This window comes from Pygoscelis adeliae, unplaced genomic scaffold (genome assembly GCF_000699105.1).
Source record: "Pygoscelis adeliae isolate BGI_AS28 unplaced genomic scaffold, ASM69910v1 Scaffold186, whole genome shotgun sequence".
Classification (NCBI taxonomy): domain Eukaryota; kingdom Metazoa; phylum Chordata; class Aves; order Sphenisciformes; family Spheniscidae; genus Pygoscelis; species Pygoscelis adeliae.
Window position 1 is genome coordinate 5,447,396 of NW_008825071.1, and position 22,249 is coordinate 5,469,644.

Consider the following 22,249-nt stretch of genomic DNA (forward strand, 5'->3'; position numbering starts at 1 on the left):
AGAGACTGTTGCTGTCAGAGGTCACCCTGGGATGTTTCTGTGTTTGCTAAATGTTTTGCTGAGATACAAAGTCGTCAGTGGGGAAAAGAGCAATAGGATGAGAAACTCTGTGTAAGAGGAAGAAATAGTTTCGGAATTACAGGGGGAGTCGAGAAGATATGCTGAAACCCCTCAGGCCGAAGGAGCCTTAAACCTGGTCCTCCCAAAATCAGTGGGTGACTTTGCTAACATTTGTATTGGAGGTCAAAACTTTATTTGTAATGTTTCGTGCGGAAAATACACACAGGCTGCTGAGTTTGTGTTAGTGCTGTAACGGAATTGAATTGTTGGTTCCATATTAGCGTGCCGCCTTTGTTTAAACTCGCGTTACCATTTTCAGCCTGCTCCCTCATACACTTCATGAGATGTTGTACTTAAATAGTGCTAAATTTAAAAAAAAAAAAAGAAAAAAGGATTCAAAGATTTAGCTTTTTTCGTTGTACATAGTTGAGCGATTCTTTCTAAGGCAAGTCTCACATCAGTTGTGTCATTGACTCCTGTTTGTTTTATTTTTAAAGAACAGTGTATCAGAATAACTTCTCTGATAACAAAGCTACTGCATGCCTCTTGAAGAACAAATTTTGTCTACAAACAAATTCTGTTTAGAATATAAATAATGGATAATATTTTGAAAAATATTTTGACAGCACCCTTTTAAACACTCTAGGAGTACTTAAATGCTGTGATAGGCAGCTGTCAGGTACATTTACAGTGCTTCTGCCACAAAAGAACCACAGTTACTAATCTTTCTTCAGTCTGTCTTGCTGACGTTTTGAATGAAGCGCACGAGCATGGTGAAAATGAAGAGTTCTGAAGCTCTGCTTGCGGCTGATTTACAGGTTTTACTCAGAGCTATTATGAAGGAAGAAAGTGCAGCGAGAAAGCACCAATTAAAGTTTAATTGGCATCTCAGATTTTACAAGCAAAATACAGGATGGCAGAAATTAAAAATTTCAGAGACCTGATATGACCTAACACCTCCAGAGTTTGTCTGCTTTCCCTTTTAATGACTCAGGCAGCAGGATTTCAGCCGCTTTCCAGGATGGTGATGATGATGCTGTTACGATATACCTCTGTATTACCAGTCTCCAGTTAGACCTGGTAATGGAATAGCCGATGCCAACTTGGAAACTTCCTCACAGAAGCCATGTTTAAAGAAAGCAAAACCTGAAATTCCTCATTAGGTTTATGCCCAGTAATTCTCCTACTGTTTTTTCTGGTTGAGACTGAGGATGGAGAATGTTGGAGGTCCTTTTGGAAATTAATACTCCATTTAAAAAAAAAAAAACAACAAAGCCAACAAACAGATTAGCAAATAATTCTCAAAAAAATGTGATTGATTTCCTGCTTAAAAGCTTGGCAGGGTCCTGCGTTCCTTCGGGAACCACAGTTTAGATTGCAAGTCTCTGAGGGTTGTATTTGCTCAAGTGGCTTGCACATTTTAGCCCTGACCTGACAGAGAGCTTTAAGTGCTACTATAATCCAATTTATAAATAATAATAAAAATGCAGCACTGTTATGCCTCACCTCCTCTCTCACAGTCATAGCCCCTTCCAGAGTGATTTGGCGTATTCTGCTCGTGGGGCTTTAACTGCTGATATTCTCACCAAGATAAAGCGACTTCCTGAACTGCTCCTGGGTTTGCCCCCAGAACTAAGTCGTGTTTACAGGGATCTCATGCTGCTTCATAACCGCTACTAATCACTGTCACAAAAAAGGCGATTCTTTCAACAATAGACGCCATGGGAAATGAAGAGACATGTGAACAAAATGCAAACAATAAGGAACCCCGGGACTTTGTTTGCTCTTCACAATTCACTGCTCAGAGGCAATAGGTGAAGTTGCCACGTTCCAGTGATTCAGAGAACAAACCACAAAATGTTATTGTGAAAGAAGCTCCTGGAATGAGTACAGCACGTTAAAATGTAACAGGAAGTTCACCTGCATGGAAAAGGCTTATTTTATCTCCCTGCTCATTTTATTTTATTGTTCTGTTTATTATCATTTTTCACCAGTTTTCCTCACCTGAAGTCATTGGTGGTGTATGAGGAGCCCTTTCTCAAGCCCCCGCATTGATCTTGACTCCCCGCTCTGAAACGAATCAGTAATGTGTGCAGTATTCCAGGGTGAAGATTTTCGGGCAAGAAGAGGCTGAAGAATGGAAAGTTTCTCCTAACTGGAAAGCTTTCCTTTCTTGAATGATGTGCCACAACAGTCCAGCTCACCACTGGAAAGTAGTTAAATGCAGAAGATTTTTATGTGTAAACTAGTAAAAGTTTAAAGATATTAAAAACATTTTCCTCAAGTGGCTATGTGCCAATGGGAAAAATGTTTAATGATTATTCTAATCTGAAATTTATAACTTTGATGATTCAGGCTGCGAGCATGTTTTTTTTCCAAGGGATGTTGTAAAGTACCAGAAGTATCTATTGAACTCTGGTCTCTGGGCAGCTCTAAGAGCGGGTTTTTTCCAGCCTTATACCAGTAATTGAAGACAGTGGAGTTAAATTGGAGCAAAACGAGTAAAGTAGAAATGAATCATGGTCCTTGTCTCTATGGAAAAAGAGAGAGAAGACTGTGCTAGAAACGGAAGGCATAAGTAATTGTGGAGAGGAACATTTTACAGCGCTGCCATTTTTCTACCCTTGCCACTAGTACGTGTGGAGTTCAGGGGGATTTTAGGTGAGGTACGTTAAAGGATTTCCAGACAAGAAACTCATGCTCCTTAGAGACTGGCTGCTCTTTAAAATTTACGGAGGACCCAAGTCAATTTGGAGTTTTTCGTAAAAACTAGAGAGACTGCTTTTTTCGTTATCAGTGAGCATTTCTATAGATTTCTGTGACAGCAGCTCAGTGTTTCTATTAGAGCATCTCTGTGATAGCAGCATTTTGCTTGTTTAATGCACTGAAACAACTGCTAAAATAGCATATAACCAGTAAATTAAAGTACGTCAGTGGGAGGTAAATAGTAATTTGAACACCTATGTTAGGCTGTCTTCTGTCTGTACATAAACGTGTGTTTAAAAAAAAGAAGGGGAGGGGAGAGGGTCCAGAGGTATTTGCCCTTGTGTTAGTTTTTGCACTCTAGGTGCTTTTGTGAATATACAATTTATTACAACACTGTTTCACCATAGTTTGGATAGCAATGTGGGCCGAATACTTCTGGAATCTTTCTTTTTCCTTTGTCTTTTCATTCTTGAAAATGGAATCTGGAAAGAATACTTAGTGTTTAGGATTGAAAGATCAGGCACTTAAAGATTGCATTATTCCAGCTGCTGGGAATATTTATGTGGTATTGGGTTTATTGTATGTATTCTGTATTTTCCACTACTTTTCTCTTGTTATATTACAAATGTCACCTTGTTACTCTTTGTTTGCAGCGGAAACAAAAGCCATTCATGTGCCAGAAAGTGTTCAGGAGCTACAACATGGCTGAGTTGCAATTACGGGAGTAGGCTCCCCTTCTGATACTTCTCATCCAGAACATCTTCTCCTTTCACCTTATGTGAATGCTGTTAAAACATGCAGGGTGAAATTTCTTTCTTCCTACACACAGGCAGAGTTGTCACGCATGCTTTGGTGTAACTGCTCAGATATTTGAAAATCCAGCCCAACTCAACCGGAGGGCTGCATGAAGGCATATGGATTGGAGTAGTAGTTGCAGCCTGTGCGTATTCCTAGGGCTTTGAGTGGAATAGGAAGATGCTTGTCCTCTGATCTGTTTTAATTCCTCATCAGCCACATTCCTCATCAGGTGGGAAGTAAAGGCGGTGGCTGAGACTGCATGGAGGACTATGGGCAAGGACCGGGTGCCAGAATGATGTCACCCTTCAATATATGTAACGACCAGTGTAATTCATCAGCCATTTTAAGTCAGCCAGTGAAGTCATTCCTCTTGCCAAGAATTCACAAGTTTACAGCATTGAATTTCATAATGAGTACAAAACATAAGGCCAGACTTTTTCTTTCTCTCATCATTTTATTCACTTATCAATATGAGCAAATGTGGTAAGTGTGCCAGCTACGTGGGTAGAACAGTTTATAAATACAGCAGTAATAATTGCTGGCTAATTGGATCATTCCTTCATTGTTGCCCATTTTATAAATATCCTAGACTTGGAAGGAGTAGATTTTAATTGGCAAATGTTGGGGGAACTCATCCTCCTTTTTAAAAAAAAAAAAAAGTTCCTTAATTAATAATCAGGGGAAATGGAGAAATGTATTTTTGTTCTGCTAGACGACTTGTACACTTTTTCTTGTGATTTGGTCTGGCAGTGGGAATTAAGTGTGGAGTCCTGCTTTGGAAGGGTGCCGGAGCCCCTATTAATAACCTTACCAAATTAGGAACAGTCAATTTCCACACCAAAACAGGTATATTTTTTGAAAACTATTAGCAATCAGAACTGTTACCTGTTAGTATCTTGCCTTGGTACACCCCTCCTTCCCACCCTTCTCTTCTTTGCTGTGGGAAAGCAGCTCCTGCCAGCCATGAGGCACTGCTGGGTGGGGGGTCGGGGGGGTGAGACCCGAGACCCGCAGCCATGGGATGGAGAGCAGCCAGGGAAGCCTTCCTCCCCCTGCCCCTGCCCCTGCCCTGCTGTGGTAGACACCAGGCAGCTAGAGCTGGGGATGTGCTACTGAAACATTGCGGGACTTGAGCAGTGGGGGAAAAAAGCACGGATAACTGGTTGTACGCTAAAGTTTCCCCCTTTTTGGCAAATTGTGGGAGGCAGTGAATTGTGCAGCTGCAGAGCCCCGTCTGTATAGTCCAGTGGCTGCGTCGAGGGCAGAGGAGCAAAGCTGTAGCCATTCAGGAAGCAACTGGGTTTCGTTGTAGGCATCTTTGCTCTGTAGAAGGCTGGCTGTGAGCTAAAAAACATCACCTTCACCTTCCCTGAAGAAGGAAGAGGCATCTCCTACTATAGATTCAAAGCATTCCTGGTTTCCTACAGTGCCATAATCTCCGTCTCGATTTGCCAGTCCACTAATAGTCCATGCGTAGTAGAGAAGAAGTTTAGCAAAACATATTTTTTGTTTCATGTATCTTAACATTGTAAAAAAATCAGTTACTGTAATTGTGGCTTTTATGATGCTTTTATTCATCGTAACTTACAGGTTTGAAGGACATATGAAAGATACTAACTTTAATGATACACATACCTCGTTTTCTTTCAGCGGGCGTTAAATAGAAAAAAACTGACCCCAGCTGAATTCAGCAGTAAGGAAAACTCTGAATCAAGCACTGAGCACGATAAAGAAAACTCCTTTATCAAAACTGAACCAAGAAGAATTAAAATATTTGATGGAGGGCAAGTATTGTACTTTATATGCTAGATATCATTGGGAAGATATTTTTTCCTTGATTCTAGACTTTGTAGAGATGTTGCTTCCTGTTTGATTTATTTTAAGTAACAGTTCCCATACTGTGGTCTGTGGATGTTGGTTTACGTTTCCAAGAAAAATGGAAAGTCATCGGAAGCATGGAGCCATGATAATTACGAGGCGGGGTAATGAGATAAAGAACAGTAGGCAGTGCGATTCTTTTTTATTTTTTCCAAAGGACGAACATTAATCAGCAGTAAAGGCAGCTAGATACAGCCATAGATGTAAATTCTTTTCCTGTATTTCTCTTACGTGATAAATAATACGTATTCTGCAGTAAGGTTGTATAACTGTAGCCGGAGAGGATATAGTCCAGGGGCTAAGCATCAGGCTGCGGTACAGTCTCTGTCTGGCAGTTCGCTGTGGTACACACAGGCTGGAGAACAACTGATTTGAAAAGTGCCGTGGAAATATTTACTGAGAGTCCTAGTCCATGCACTGTAATACTTAAATTGGTTGCCTGATCTGAATAGCAGTTGCTTTAGCCACAGTGTTGTGCCGTGTACAACATCTTATAAAACAGATTTTTTTAGCAGAAAGGTGCCAGCGACACTTCTAAAAATGTTGAGCACAAATGGTGCATACTTTATTATTCTCGTCATTGGTGGCGGGCTCTAGGGCTTTCCATTTATTGGTTCCCGGTTTGAATCCGTTCTAGGTCGGCAGTTAAGCCATTACCAGCTGCCCAGGTAAAACGTTGCTATGTGTCTCTGCTCAGATCCAAACGTTGCAGGGACCAGCTCACAAAAACTAAGCGCAGCCTTTGGCGTCCTTGAGCAGAGATACGAAGGGTGTAATTGGATCTGAATTACTTTTTCCATCTAGAGGCAGTCCCAGCAGGCTGAGTCCGGGGCACGTTGATAGGGAATTTTAAAGACCTTCCCATTGTCGTAACTAATGTTGTTCCTTTTCTGCATCCAACGCAGAGCCGCGCAGATGCTCTTTTAAAGCTTCCTCGTGGTGCCCAAACCCGCTTCCAAGAACTGACACTTTTTAAAAGTATGTTCCTGGGTTGCAAAGAGGAAATTTGAAATCTTTAAATGCTTAGTGTCAAACAGTACCTTTATTAAAAAAGATGTGCCGTTATTCCTAAACAAGTCCATGGTTACCTATGGACAAGTAAATGCAGAAGTTGAGCAGAAAAAGAGCATGATTGGTTTTGTCAGTCATTCATTTTCATCTATTATATTATTTTTAAAATTCTGGTAGATTAGGGTTTCTAACTAGAATAATTTTCCCATTACAACTAATTGCCTTACCCTTACGGTACTGTTCCTAGGTACAAGTCAAATGAAGACTATGTGTATGTTCGGGGGAGAGGGAGAGGGAAGTATATCTGTGAAGAATGCGGAATACGTTGCAAGAAACCCAGCATGCTGAAGAAGCATATTCGCACACATACAGATGTCCGTCCTTACCACTGCAATTACTGCAACTTTTCCTTCAAAACTAAAGGTAGGGGTACTTCTCTGTGTACGTTTTTCCTCTTTTTTCTTTCTACTTTAAAGTATAATTCTTTTCTTCTCACATTTGGCTGTTCATAAGCTAAAGAAGTTGCCTCTCTGTGGAGTTTTTTTGTCTAATGCCTCAAATATTTGTAGTTTCTGATTTCCTTCTTTTCCTTTGTCTTTTGTATGTTTATTCAGATAATCACATCTTTATATGAATGAACTGTGTGGCATGCCACGGTAGGTGAGAAATTGGAGTGGAAGAGGGAAGTCATATGGGAATATGATGAAAGTTAGGTGAAGATACGTGAGCTGGTTAGCTGCTCATCCTAGGTAGGGATGGGAACACAGAATTTTAAGTCCCTAGCGGTGATCTTTCGGAGGTATGACAGTGACATATATTGTACTCCTATTTGCATCCAACTAATTGCTCCAGGAAAGAAATTCACCTTTAAATTAAATTAAATTGGTATATTAAAATGTTTTTTATACCCCTGAAGGACAAGGTTCACTTTCCGCTTGACCTTCTAAGACCCAAAGATGATGGACCCCTACTTTTTAAAGCCTGTTTACACCAGATACTTAAATGCATCCTAGTTTAAGCAGGTGGTATATTAAACAGTGGTAGATCCAGGACTCAAAATAAGTGAAACAGACAGGAGAATTTCACAGCCAAAATACTTTCAGTGAAAAAATTCTAAGCAGCAAAATTTTTCTTGGCTTTGAACATAATTTAGCAATAATCACCCCCAGCTGTAACCTCAGAAACATTTGTATTTTTAGTGGGTTCAAGACTACTCAGCAGTTGGGTGGGAAACTTCCAAGAAATAACCCAGTGCTGCAGAAAGTGGGATGGATAGTCTTTAGATACGTCAAAACCTACCGCTGCATCCTGGCGCACCGGGTCATCACGTTGCCTTTAAGATGAAATGTCGGAGTGTGAACCCAGTAAATTCTGATGGTGGTTTTTGCAGCGTAGGCGTGCTGGCCAAGTTCAAGTCATTAAGTTCTGCTCGTTTGAAATTCTCCCTGGTTTCAGTTGTAGCAGATGCTTGTATTTGCTTCCTCTTCTGCAGTTGCTATGCCCAGATGTTGCCATTACTGCTGGCAGAGTCAGTCCCACAGCTGGGTGCTTGATGTTTGGTAATCCACCCTTCATGACAGGACGGTGTAGCCAGTAACTTCGTGCAGTATGTAAAGCTGGGAAATTTGCTCTTTGTGAGTCGATATAGTCATATAGCTTCATAAAAGTTATTTCAAAATTTGGGGTGAATTCCTAGCTTCGTTTCGAAGCAGGAATAAAGTACTCCATAACCATAGAGGAGTCACCATTTCACCCACTGTAATTTCTCCCATTGAAATACCTCAAAGAAACAGTTTTTGAGAGGCAATAGGAAGTATAAAGTGAGCAGTTACCTGTAATAACATACAAATATCATCATTTACAGTTCTCTGATCTACTCTTAACCTTTTCTTGATGATATTTGCCATATTTTCTTTTCAAAGGAGGAGGGGAGAACAGCCTGTGGGGCCTCTCAGCAGTTATGCACTCACTTTTGAGATTCAGATCAAATACGTTCATGCTCCAATTTTGAATAAAACTAATCTTTTTGTTTAGGTCGGCAGTGAAAATGATTACACTAAAACCAGAATCCATCAAATACTAAAAGAGCTGCAAGATACGAACTTCAGTTTCACACGGTAGCTTTCTGTCAACATGACTCTGAAGACTGAATCAGCCTTTTTTATACTTTGCCATAAACAAATGAGGGATCTTTTACACCAGTGCAAAATACATCATCATCTAGGATTTCCATCCTATTCTATTTTATCTCAATAAAGAACTTCATGAAATGTAGCCAGGGAGCTAGTAGTATTCAGGATGGTGAATCTGCCACAGCCCTTGACAGCTTGCGTTGAGGGGCAAGGTTCTATCAAACGTGAAATCAAATTATACAGGTGGTTATAAATGAAGCTGAATAAGATATAGACGTGTTGAGCTTATATTTGTATACATTTGTGTAGACACAGAGCAGTTGATTTTTTTCATTTTTTCTTAAGGAAATTTAACAAAACATATGAAGTCAAAGGCACATAGCAAGAAATGCATGGATTTGGGAGTCTCAGTAGGCTTAATAGATGACCAGGATGGAGAAGAAGAATTTGGTAAGAAATTAAAATCTTCTTTCTTTACTGCATTTTTGTATTTATTTTGTCATCCCAGTTTCTTACCCTTTCTTTTCCAAAGCTTTTAAATTCTTGTACAGGCAAAAGATACAGAGATAAAAATCTTAGAAGCTGGTCCAAGGGAGTAAGAAATACTGGAAAAACCTTCACCGAAAGAAATGACAAGCATATGCTAAAGATAAATTGCTGCTGAATTTTTCACAAAGTATTACGCAGTTTAACTTTATCAGTTTCACAGATAAATATGACAAGTCTGAAAATACCAGAAAAACAGCTGTTTGCCTAGAAAAAAATCTAGTCAAATGTAGTGTTTCTTTGAAAACAGTTGTGCATGAAATTGTCAGAGTTTTGAGATGCACATTTTTATAAAAATTATGTCACTAACATGCCACTTAGAATCACAAGTATGTTGCTGAGTGTTTTGTAAGGAGGCTAATCATCTTCCAGCGTAGAGTTCTGTCCTCCTTCACAAATAATTGGGCATAAATCGGCAGATAGAAATTATGAACATTTTTCATCGTGACCTGTACTACTTCTCCATTAGTGATGTTATCAAAATGAATGTATTTCCTAATAATTGGAATTCTGCACTTCCCGCATCCTGAGGTGGCTCCGCTGAAGAGGAGATGAGATCAAGGACAGTCAAAGAGGGCCAAACCGGGCTCGCGCAGGTTTTGCTCAGCATGATAAGAAGGATGTAGCTGCACCAGACGCAGTGAGTTGGAGAACAGGATTGTGCGTTAGGACTCTGTTTCGGATCTCGGCATGTCTCGGTGCGGTGGTGGCACTTTCTCCTGCCTCTTGTTTCTCAGCAGGGAGATGAGTCCTGTTGCCTTGCCTTGTTGTATTTTCCCTCCTCCGGTGGAATGGTTTATTAGATTGCGGATGAGGTTTTGAGAAAAGAAGGCAGTGGAGATCTTTATTTCAACAGTAAAGGGCAAGAAAGATGAATGCGTTTGCTCCCATATGACAACCGCTAGCAGAATAAGCAAATCAGCTTGAATCTAATTCTAAATAATGCTGGGAATGTGACTCAGCTGGTATGATTCAGTAGTGCGCTAGGTACAAAGAAACCTGCGTTTTCCCTTTTTTGGCATTCTTTGATAGATTCCTTTTTAGTAAGCTAAAAACGTGCCCCCCTTTGCAACTGGAGGTACCAAATAAATAACACAGAAGATAAGCGGCAGTACAAATTACTGTCCTTTTCTCACAGAGGAACAGTTTTCATTAACATTTTCAGCCTTCACGTGACAGAAAAATCGTCGCTTTTTTAAGCAATGTTTTGTAGCTTTCGACATTTTATTTGGTTTTCTAAACTACAGCTGAACAGGTATTTCCATTTACTAGGAACTGAAAACATTTTATTGATTGATAAGTCGATATTCCCAATTGTGTACATTAAAAATTGCATTTGTGGTTATAATGTAATGGGAAATGTTTCAAATGTTAACAGAATTATCAGTAGCAGCTGGTAGAAGTAAGCCATTTCAAACGTTCACTGAAAGATTGCTTTCCTTTGGCTTTAAGACTATTTGAGAGAGAGAGACTCTCTCTTTTTACATATCATGTACAGGTGTGTGTAACCACAGGATAAATATATTATATATTCCCTGAAATATGTTCTTTGCTTCAGCACAGTAATTACTTAATAAATTAAATACTCTATTTTGGAAAAAAAGGCAAGACAAACATTCAATAGGATTTGGTACATAATTCTTGACATTCTTCCAGAAATTTTAGCCTCCATGCTCCCCCCGCAGAGCAGGTAACATTTCTTTCTTCAACTAAGAACCTCAAACCAAAAAACAACTTGGTGATAAAATCCCTACCTTCTCTAAACGATCTGGCTCATGTACCCACAGCAAAACCAGCTGTGCAGCACAAAGCTCAGCACGAAAGTCCTATCCAAGAAGCAGGGTAATTAAGCCCGTGATAAACACGCATTTGCTGCAGCCAAACCAGTCCAGCCTCTCCAGTTGCTGCATAACACAGGGCATTTACAATTATCCATCTAAGTTCAGTGAGTAACTGTACACTTTAAAAATGTAATTTCATCTTTCAGCTCACCTAGCCACACTTAAAGGTATTTCTCGTGGTAATTTATAAACTTGCTTGTTGGCCCATTTTAAAGGCAAAGAGTCAGGAGGGGAAAAAAGCGTGAAGTATTTGCATACGTGCTTTTTTTAATGTAGGTGGTTCTGCTGCCCTCTCTGAAATCCTGTACAGGCTAATTTTTTGGCTACGTTTGAATGTGATTGAATGTATTTATTTTTTTGAGGTGTCTAGGCAGTCTCAGTTAACAACGTGGCTCTTTGGCTGCCCTTTCCCCAGGGCAGTGCAGCAGAGCTCGCGTTCGGGGCCAGCACCCCTCGTGCCCGGTCCGGGCTCTAGGGCCAGCCCTGCCAGCAGTATGTCACCCACAAACGAAAACGTGATGGGCCTTGGGAATTGAGGCGCACTCGTGGCGTTACATCTTTGGCCCTTTCACCCCTCCTTCCTCTGACGTGCGGTGGCGGCGGGTTTGTGTCGCGTATCCTTTTGGTGCTTTAAAAAGCGACATCTTTAAACACGTACATTTTTTCCTTCAGGAGTTGCGTGGTTGTTAAAAAATTATCTCTCTCTTCAAGCCGGTGGTCTGCCGAGTCCCATCTCTTTCCTCAGTTGGAAGGCAGTGTGAGATGATGTAGAGGAAGGTGCAGAAAATCTGATAAAAAGTAATTATGACCTCAGAAAAAAATATTCTTCTGCCCATGGGCTGTGTGAGATTGGCCTGTTTCCTGACCCAGAGAATGCCTGTCTGTCTCTTAACTGATTTGTTATCCGAACATTTGGAATACTGATTATTCTTACAGCAATAAAAATGTCTACACCTTTGCTTAAAATAACTAAGCTGTATGTCTTCCACCAGACTTTGAATTGGAGAATTAGCCAGAAACTTAACAAAGCCACCAACCTTTTATTTACTAAGGAATTTGCTGGTTCTATTTTTTTGTAGTTTTTTTAAAGCATAGGCAATCACAGTTGTTTGAATGTATCATTTTTAGATTCGTATGAGAAGTCAGCTTTGACCTGATAGCAATACAGATTAATAGGACGTGCAGATTGAATAAGGAGTGCAGAATTGTGCACAGTCCTGAACACAGGCATGCGCGCACACAGAGCCTGTTTTTTTAGTAATTTGAGAAGCTGAAATTTTGTTGTGCTGCAGCGTCTAGGGAAAAAAGAGAGATGCTCTCTAGCTGTCTGAGACTGTATGTGATCAGAGCTTTTAACATAGCATTCTTTGTATTTGGACTTGTCATCATTTGGGTATTAGTAAGTACTTTCTGGCCTGGCTTTTTGTATTCAAAACCATTCCCTCATCCATTTATCTTTCATCTTCTGCTCTGTGGAATGTTCTTGTCACCAAAATACGGGGTTACAATGTAAGGAATGTTAATATCTGAATTAAATTGTCAGACGAGGTGAACTGTTTAGTGTGACAGACTGCAACTGGGGATATCCTCTTTGGCCATGTTGACCCGGTATTTTGCTGTGCAGTCTTAAAAACAACAATCATTTGTCTTCAAATTAAAACAGTTACGAACTTTAAACCTGTAATATCTCATATGTAAGCTAATGTATGAGTGGTATGGTACGCCTGAGTAAACTTGCACAGGATAGTTATTTAATAATGAAATCAGTAGATGGGCAGAACTTATTTAAATGGTCTCTATGGAGAAATTTTATCCCAAAATATTCATTACTTTACCAGTGAAAAGACCTAATTGTAAGTTTCAGATATGTATTTATATACACACACACATATTAAAAAAACACTTTCATTTTCTGCAGTATTAAATAAGCCTTCTAAAGATACAATGGTTCTAAGTTAATTAGCTATATATTTCTTATAGTAGATCTTAAGTGAGTTTCCATGGCTCTTCATTAGCTTAATCGTGACTCAGTCTGTGTTTTCACTGCACCTGAATTTAAAGAGTGAAAATAAATGAAAATCCTTGCAATAATATCCTCCTTTTGCAAATAGAATGGAAGGATGATTCTGTATAGCTTACAAGAAATATTTTTTTTAATCCTTTTTTTTTTTTTGCCTTAATATTAGTGTCTAATCTTCAACTAGATGTACATTAAACATGCTGGAGCCCTACACCTACAGCCTGGGAATAGACTATCTGTTGCTAGGGTTGATTTACAATATACAGGTTACTGAGGAAGACTTAGGTGTAAATAATCTCTTTAAACAGAGGTTACTCATATTTTTTTGGTTAGTTTTACTTTGTTACTTTCCATACTCTTAGAAATGAAAGTCAAAGCCCACAGGTTGTTTTTTTTCCTCATCTCTGAGGAGCACTGGCTATTACCAGTCTGAATTTAACCCAGTAGATGTCACTGTGAGTCCTGTTTGATGGTGATGAGCAGTGGACAGTAGCTGAAGCAAGACTGAAATCGGTCAAGTAAAGCCTGTGAACAGACTTAGAAAGACAAGGAGACAGCAGGTTTGGGTATAGATGCTAGCGTTATTTCACAGTACTATTACAAGACTAATAAAACAGGTGAAGGGCAAGTCTAAGCTTGTAATTGTTTAGGAAAATAGAGAGTGCATTGCTGACATACAGACCTTACTTCCAAGTTTATGATAATATGATGACATACTAAAAAATATTTCTGCCTTTATTGCCATAGTATATATTTTTTTCTTGAGTTTGATGGAGAATATATAATACAGAACAGATGCTTTATTTTTAACTGCTTTTATGTAGATATTAATCCATAACTGAAGATGCTTACACAATTTGAGGTGATAAACACTGGTTTGTATTACTCAGGTGCTAAAAGCAAATAAACTCAGTAAATTTAAATTTAGATAGGAATAAATAGTGAACAGACCAACAGATACTTAGTAAGCTATGTCGTTAATCTGTGTAAGTAGAGCTAATAGCAATCCTATAGTTATCTACGTAACTGTCCATTTGCTTAGGAACGTGTAAAACTTCAGCAGTCTGGACTTCTATTTTCAGGTCTTTCTTGTCTTCCTGCAAGTGAAAGAACGAAAATTAACATTTGGTCTTTATGAGAAAATCTACCTAAATATGAATAAGTTATAACCAAGTATGAATAAGTTACAAGCCGTTGAACTTTATCATTGGATTTGGTGCAGAAATTGCTAAGTCTGTAGCAGGGCCTGATAAGTCAGGTCATGTGATGGACTAATTGGTGATAATATTGCAATTAAAAGCTGTAGGTTGAAATTCTGAAGAACCTTTCTTTTAGTACTTTGCAGTATGATGATAATTAGATGGCTGTTGTTAAAACCATATACAGTAAGGATTCCTGTAGGAAAAACTTTTAAAATAAAGAACTTCAAAGTACATAGAGAGACCTATTTCAGTTACCTAATTCATAGCATCACAACTGGAAAAAGCAGTTCATGGACTTATCAGCCCCAGGCGCTTCACTAATGGACATATTAGGATGCTGATAAGTCCAGCTAATGCTATTGTGCTAAAGAACTTGAAGCTTTTTCTTTCCCTGCTTTGAGGTAAAATGTCAGCATAACAGAGCCTTAGCCAACAACCTCATCAACACCACAAACACAATGCAGAGCTGATTAACTAACTGAGGACTGACAACAAAATAAGTGAAGGACGAAGATGATTTTTGCCCATGATTTGTATGCGCTTACTTCAATACCTAGGATTAAAAACTCAATTTTAGTAATGATAGCTGGCATGTGAGCAAAACCCCCAATCAAAAGTTGTGTCCGCATTTCTATTACACCTTTATTCCCAGCTGTTCCTAATTTTTGCAGAGTTCGTGTCTGTAGCCAAAAGTTCCTCTTTCTCCTGTGAAGTCCAGGAAGAAGAAAGTCTTGTTAAGGGTTTAAAAGAAAAGATTGCAGCAGTTGACAGAGGATGAGAGACATTCCCTACTCTTCCAAAAACACTATTTATAAAAAATTGAGGCAGCCTTGAACAGCCTTTCTGTTAAAATGGTGAGAGTTACAAATTTGAAAGAGAAGTAGCTTTCGTAAAGGCTTCACTTAATAGTGTGAAACTTTTTTCCTGTTTTCTGTTTTTTTAAAATAAAACGTGAACTTTCATGCCAAAAGCCATTTCCCCATATGCTAGTGGCCTTTAAATTTATGACACATCCTTCATTCTAAAATATCCCATGCTGCTTTACAACCTCATACAAAGTTAAACACAGAAGTCATTTTGTTCCCTTTGGAAATTGAGTCAGTTCTAGTTAAATATATCAGCTACATAAGCATATGGCTATAATTGTGCACGGTTTTAAGATAGGAAGCGAAGAATTAATTTTTCCCCAATTAAAACTGCAAGGGAACTTTAGTAGGCAGCGTACCATTACTAAAATGGATCGGGGCCAATACTACTTGGTTAACAAGACAGTGTTTGGAAAAGAGTCTTTCACCACAAGGAGTGGTCACAGCCTCAGCTCGATGCCTCATTCGGAGAAGAGCCATAGCCTGCCTGCGTCTTCCACCACTTAAAACTCCAGCATCGGGTCCTCTCGCAACTCCACTGATGTACAGCCATGCTTAACGGGATCTCTAATTACGAAAGCTTGGGCACCTCTTGTTTCAGCAGACATGCAGGCAGGTATAAAAGCCAGAGCAGAGCGTTCCTTTGTGCATTGCCAGAGCAAGCAAGTCAGGAATGGGTTTTTTTTCATCTGACGTTTCGAAGCGGTGTGGGAGTAAGGGAACCACATTCATTGCTGTCACCTCGCCTACACTGCAGGCTTTGGCTCCAGGTAACCACACTTAAATAGAAGCTGGCAAATGCACAAAGGGTGGAGGTAAACAGGGAAACAATGGAGGGAAATGATATCTCACGGAGTCCTGCACGTAAGGAATCTGTGTCCCACACATGGTTCCCCTTTCCCTTTCCATGGTTTTATTCTAGAAAGCCGAGACATATGCAGAAAATTTCTACATAAGCAGCATTTGCTAGTAAATCCTGTAGCGTTTTTAAATGTTGATTTCAAAAAAGATAGTTTCTTATTGTAAATCAGGGCATTGTTCAAGCATATGTTTTCCTTGCTTTACCAATGTGACAAGTCAGTCTAATTACTTCAGGTAGTTTCTCTTGCCGGTGGAGACAGTCATTTGTGATTGACATCAGCTTTCATAGAAAATGTGATTCATGTGGAGAGAGGGAGAAAAAAGAAAAGAAACAGTAGGGTTTCCCAGAGAATAGTTATGTGATGTCGGTAAAGAGACCAAAGTTAAGAGGGAGTCCGGACTGAAATCCAAGACTTTGCAATGCCCCATGCATTCTTTAAAGAGTTGCAGGAAATGCATGGGTCACCCTTTAGATGTGACACATGGAGAAGTCTCGAGATCTGTTACAGAGGCATTGAGGGAAGTTACTTCCATTCAGAAATCAAACACATGCCGAGGTTCTAACATTTTAGATGTGTTTGTTTGCTTTGCAAATTAATGATGAGGAAACACCGTTTGTTTGAAGAAGAGAAATGACAGAAGTATAGAGGAAAAAAAAAGTTGAATAACTCCATGTGGTTTTGTTAATAATATTTTTAACAATCCTACTTGCCGTATTTTTTGAATGGACCTTACTGAATTAATTTTTCCACTAAAATGTATTTTCTTTTTTGAACAGCTTTGTTTGTAGATGAGAATTATAAATGAAGACTATTTAAAATTCTAAAAAATTTTTTTGTTTGTATCGTTCCAATGACCTGAAGGATTTGGGTATTTTTCATAACATTTCGGTTTCGTGCCTGCTGTAATAAATGTAGAAAATCTATAGTTTCCATATTTAATTAATGTACAAATTACTGTGTAGGCAAAGAGGGGCAAAGTCATTACAGAGGGATTTTTTCAGAGAAGCTATTAGTCTCGTTCCTAATTGCATTGCTCATTTGAAAACATAAAGGCTTATAATGGTGGGTAACTTATTGAGAGGTAGCTCAATTAAACCCATTTATTTTACTTGGAGTTCAAGATGCTTATTTTGGTTTTGGTAATGTAGCAGCCTAAAGTATTGGTAGTACATTCAAATTCTTTTAAGGGTCTGATTTTTTTCAGAATCGTTCATTTTGATGGTAAGTTGCCGTGTAGATTTCCCTAGAACGGGATCTCTGAGATTTTAACTAACCAGCCATCATTGCGTTTGCAGAGCCAAATGATTTTTATGCTGATATTTTTGTTGGACAGCTCAGCAGACAGACCTTTAATGGAATATAAAATATTAGTGCATTCAAAGCATTCTGTCTTTTATAAAATATGATCCCAGACAGTCTGGCTTGGAATCAGATACAGCAGATGGGATTTTCTGTCTCTTTAATGAAGACGATTCTTTCTTTCCAAGTTATGATATAAAAGAAGGTAAAAAGCTGCAGCAGAGCTGTATTTTGTAGAGGAATTTGCCACTAGACAGCAATTTGACTTTAAGACTTGAAGTCAGGAGGGCTTCTTCATGTGAGCAAAGTTTCATGCATAGGTAGGTTTTGATAGGATTAGGGCTGTCTTGCCTCCTAGGACGTCTTGGGTGATTTGTTAATAAACCTTTCAAAACATTAGCAAAGTGAAGAAGTCTGGTAAGGTCTAATTTTGGTCTCTTTTGCCTGTTAACGAGACAGATTCCTGACTAACAGGCTCCAGTCTTTCTGTTTGCATCCTTCAAAAACCTTTGCGGCAGTGATTCATATTGGGTACAAGGACACCCACTTATGAGTCAGAAGCAGCTAGAGAATATCCCACCGCTAAGGTTGGCAGACCAGCCTTCGTATGTCGTCACAGGGAACTTAATGAACTGGGAATCTGCTCACTTCTCCCCAAGCAAAAGAGTGAAGGGTGACTTTGAGCAAATGGTTATAAACGGCTTAAAAGAAAACAGCCAAATCCAGAAGGTTAAAACCAACACGGAAGCAGAAGATGAGAGATTATGTAGCTGTATAATTAAACATGTACGCTGGAAAATAAAAATGAAAATCTTCCCTGTTGCTTTGATGCAATGGGATGTGACTGAAAAATGCACATGCCATGTGGTTTTTTTGGTGTTTCTAATTACTCCCTCCCACCTCCTTCCCAGTCAGTCCAGGACCTTCATTGGCTTACCTTCCAATTCCCACTTTTGCAGGTGAGAAGCAAAGATTTGGCTATGACCGGTCAGGATATGATGTGGAGGAGTCTGATGGTGCAGATGAAGATGAAAATGACAATGAAGATGATGATGAAGACAGCCAGGCTGAGTCAGTCCTATCCACAACCCCCTCGGTGACGGCCAGCCCCCAGCATCACCCCTCTCGACACAGCCTGCAGGATGCCGCCAGCACCGATGAAGACATCAGACTTCCAGACTGTTTTGCTGGGGTTCACACGGACTCTATGGATGGTCTGCCAAAAGCACTGCTGACGAAGATGACCATCCTTAGCACGGTGCAGTCGGTTAGCAGGACCTCCAGGTCCCCAGCAGAATTCACCCATCAGGAAGCACAGGAGGATAAAGCTCAGGGGAGAGAAGTCGGTCCCCGCAGTGCTAGTGCGGCTCTGACAGACATCGCTCCTTCATCTCCAGGTCGCCAGATGTCTGTGGATTACCCCAATCCAGAAACAGCCTTGGGCCACTCCTTAATATCGACTGCAGCTCTTACAAAGGTAGGAATGCGTGACTCCGGGGGAGAGAGTGGGATTTTAAATCCTCCTTTTAAAGATTTTTTGGAGGTTTTTCAAAGATAAAAATGTTTGCCTTTCCCTTCATTCTTAGAGTTGTTGGCTGATGACTCTTTAAGAGGAGTTGAAAGTCATCGAAGCACAGATGTGTAGGACTCTAGAAACAGCAATGTTGTAGGAGCACTGCTTTTCAAAGTCTTAGTTTTCTCCCTGAAAGGATTAATTGCAATATGGCCATTTGAACTGAAGTTTGGAGCTGGTAGATTGTATTACAAATAAGAAGGGATATAACACATACATAGAATGAACATGTGGTGGTGGTTATGAAGTTTTCAGAGGAAAATGATAGAATTCAGAAGTCATTTCACTCTGAAGTATGACAATAGAATCATTGGTAATTCCCAAGGGAAATTAATCTAGTCCCAAAGGTTTTTGCCTTATCACTATAAAAAAATTGTGCAATTGCTTATCTCTCCTCCAAATATGCTTAGTAGTAGAATTAGAAAGAGCACCAGATGTTCAGGGAAACTAGGAGATTGCCCTTGCGCAATAACAAAAGGAGAGAAGAGCGCAGAACTGAGACCTCAGTTCCCAGTGCTCAGTTTTTCTCCGAGGTGAAAGAACATTGTAATCAGAAAAGGATCAATTTTGCCCGCGCCTATTCTAGACACACGGCTCTTCAGAGCAGTGATGAGGTCAGTCTGTGTGCAAGGCTGCAGGAGCTTCAGTAATTTTGGCAACTGTTGGCTTTAAAACTCTGCGGAGGAAGTCACAGGGGGGAACTGGCAGGTGTTAAGCCTTTTACAATTTAGCAGTATTTTAATGGACTGTAATGGGGATGGTATAAGTCACATACCTGATTGACCCAAAGGATATCTCTTGAAAGTTTTGAAGTTTTACTGCAGACCATGAAGGCGTTAGAGCTTTCCAGAATAATGCTCAGAAAAATATGATGCAAAATGTAGTTTAAATAAAGGAGTAATTACTGCCTTCTCTGTGATTAATGCAATATTTACAAATAGTATATGCATGCAGTTATAGAAAAATAAGCAGCAGGAAAATTTCAAAAGCATAAACAGTAAGTAAAAATTTCATTCTGGTTTAAGTACTTACTGGCTTGATTTTTCTTTGAAAGGCTGTACTACTGGATTTATTTTTTACAAAATTGAAGATAGTGAACTGTTGGCAAGGAGAAACAGTAAAAATTATTGCTGCATTTCATTGACACAGGTTCATTCCTGTTTGTAAGAACTGTGAGTCTGTGTGGCAAATGTAAATTGGAGCGATTTTGTAGTATGACAAAGAATAAAATGTAGTGGTCTCTGATCACTGTATATACCTGCCACCAAAGGTGTAGGAACTTAATATGTGGATTTTGGGTTTCAGTTGTTGCCAATAGATACCAGAAAGACATTCGACTGAGTTTACTCCCTCATTGAACAGAACCACTGAAGTCTCAAGAAAATATCCACACAATTAAAAATGGTGAAAGGTCTTCATTAATATAGCTCTAATAATAGTCTACATTAATATATTAAAAAAAAAAAGGCATGTAAGTAATACAAGGCAGTAATTCCTTTCCAGACTACCTCCTCCTTTCCCAGACCAAAAGAAGTGGCAGCTGTGTGTCTGATGGTTAATCTACAGTCTGTTCCTATTGTGAACGGTTGTGGATCCCACTTCTTGCCATCGAGACAAGGGGTCAAGACAGCTCAGGAAGGCTGTTGTATGTTCCTTCGAAAGCATCCGTACCAGTTTATCAGGGTTTCTTGTGAGGTGTCAGACAGGACTTAATTCTGAGGAGGGTGTTGGCTTCCTTCTTACACCCATCTTCCCATTCAGATTGGTCAGCACTGCGTAGTCAGTAAATCATATTCTCCTTCAACCAATACATTTCCTACCAGCAGTTTTCGAAAGCATTTCTTTTAGTGTTTTCGTTTTGTGCCTGCTCTAGAGATTTCTTGGGAGTTTGGTCAAAGCCGCAGAATTATCAGTTTAGGACTATACAAACTAAATATAGTTGCACCACTCTTTATGTGTTATGAGTATGCCTAAAGCTAAAAGATACTGCAAGATTGCAATTGCAGTTTAAGAATTCTCGTTTTAGGTGTTTTAAGGAAAGGAGTTGCCAGCCTTGGTAACACAGACTATGTGAGAAGAAAAGGGAGCATATAAATACGATTATCAATCCAGGTGTGTGCACCAAATCACGGCGAGCTGAGGCAGCAGTAGGCTGTGGGTCCCACGTCTTGCTCCAGTATCCGCCCGTCACCTCCGCCTCTGCAGGCACTGTAGTTGTCATCCATCTCTTGTCACTGCATATCGCCTGTCTTCCACATTAGGAGCACCTACAGACAGATGTGCCATGATGCTGCCTCTGCCTGCCAGAGGCTGTAATGCCTCCAGGAGAGGAACCTGGTGCATCAAAAAAGCCAGCTTATGCTTATTTAACCTTCTTGCCTGAGGTGATTTCCACAGAAAACAGTTCTCCAAAGCCTTCTCCCTCCTTAAAAAACACATACAAAGGATATTCAGCAATGTTTTTGAGTACTAGTGTTCAAGGGAAATTAGCCAGGGTAATTAGGAGAGGAAAATTCAATTAGTGGGCGAGGAAGGAGTTGGAAAAAGAAAGGAAGGAAATCAGTGCATTGTTCAAGCTGGGCAGTATATACTGTGAACCCGTTTGTTGGTGGTTTTTCTTAAAAGGGAGTGTGGGAAGCAGTCCTAGCTACCTTGCGTTTTCATTTCACTGGAGGATAGCGGTGGCCGCCGCACTAACACGCCTGTGTTGTTCTCTCGCAGAGCACACCCTCCGTCAGCTCTCCCTCCTCACCGGTGGACCGCAGCATGCAAACGACAGCGCCGTCACCCTATGCCGAAATCCCAGAGGAGAAGCTGGTTGGGTGCCCGCAGCACGCCACCGAGCTGAGGGCTCCCCAAACTCACCTCTTCAGCCACCTCCCCCTGCACTCACAGCGGCAAGCCAAGGCACCCTACGGCACAGTACCGGTCGGGGGGATTCAGGTGGTCCCTGCTGGCCTGGCCACCTACTCCACCTTCGTTCCCATCCAGGCAGGGCCGGTGCAGCTCACTATCCCTGCTGTTAGTGTGATTCACAGAACTACCAGCGCCCTCGGCGAGACGGGCGGCGCGGCCGCCGCTGCTCCAAATCCCATGGGAGTCGCCGAGGTGAACAGCGTCGTGCCGTGCATTCCCATAGGCCAGGTGAGCGTGCCGGGCATCCAGGGTCTCAGCACACCCAGCCTGCAGCCTCTGCCACCGCTGGGCATGGAGACGGTGAACATCTTGGGCCTGGCAAACACAAACATCGCCCCGCAGATGCGCCCTTCGGGAATTACCCTGAACGCCGTGGGCCTCCAGGTTTTGACTGCCGGTGCGTCCCCGCAGGGCAACCCCAGCCCACAGGCCCACATTCCCGGCTTGCAGATACTCAACATCGCCCTGCCGACCCTCATCCCCTCCGTCAGCCCCGTCGGCGCCGAGGGGCCAGGAGCCTCCGAGGCGCCCGCCTCGC

The 22,249-nt window shown here is 40.6% G+C and overlaps 1 protein-coding gene across 1 annotated transcript in view; it reads left to right on the forward strand.

Annotated features, from left to right (window-relative positions):
* The window catches only part of HIVEP1 (human immunodeficiency virus type I enhancer binding protein 1), a 119,041-nt gene that overhangs the window by 96,166 nt on the left and 626 nt on the right, over positions 1-22,249 (forward strand). The window contains exons 4-8 of the mRNA XM_009326545.1: positions 5,215-5,348; positions 6,701-6,876; positions 8,931-9,035; positions 18,182-18,699; positions 21,517-22,236. Of these exons, the coding sequence (XP_009324820.1) occupies positions 5,215-5,348; positions 6,701-6,876; positions 8,931-9,035; positions 18,182-18,699; positions 21,517-22,236 (1,653 nt within the window). The remainder of the gene's footprint in view (positions 1-5,214; positions 5,349-6,700; positions 6,877-8,930; positions 9,036-18,181; positions 18,700-21,516; positions 22,237-22,249) is intronic.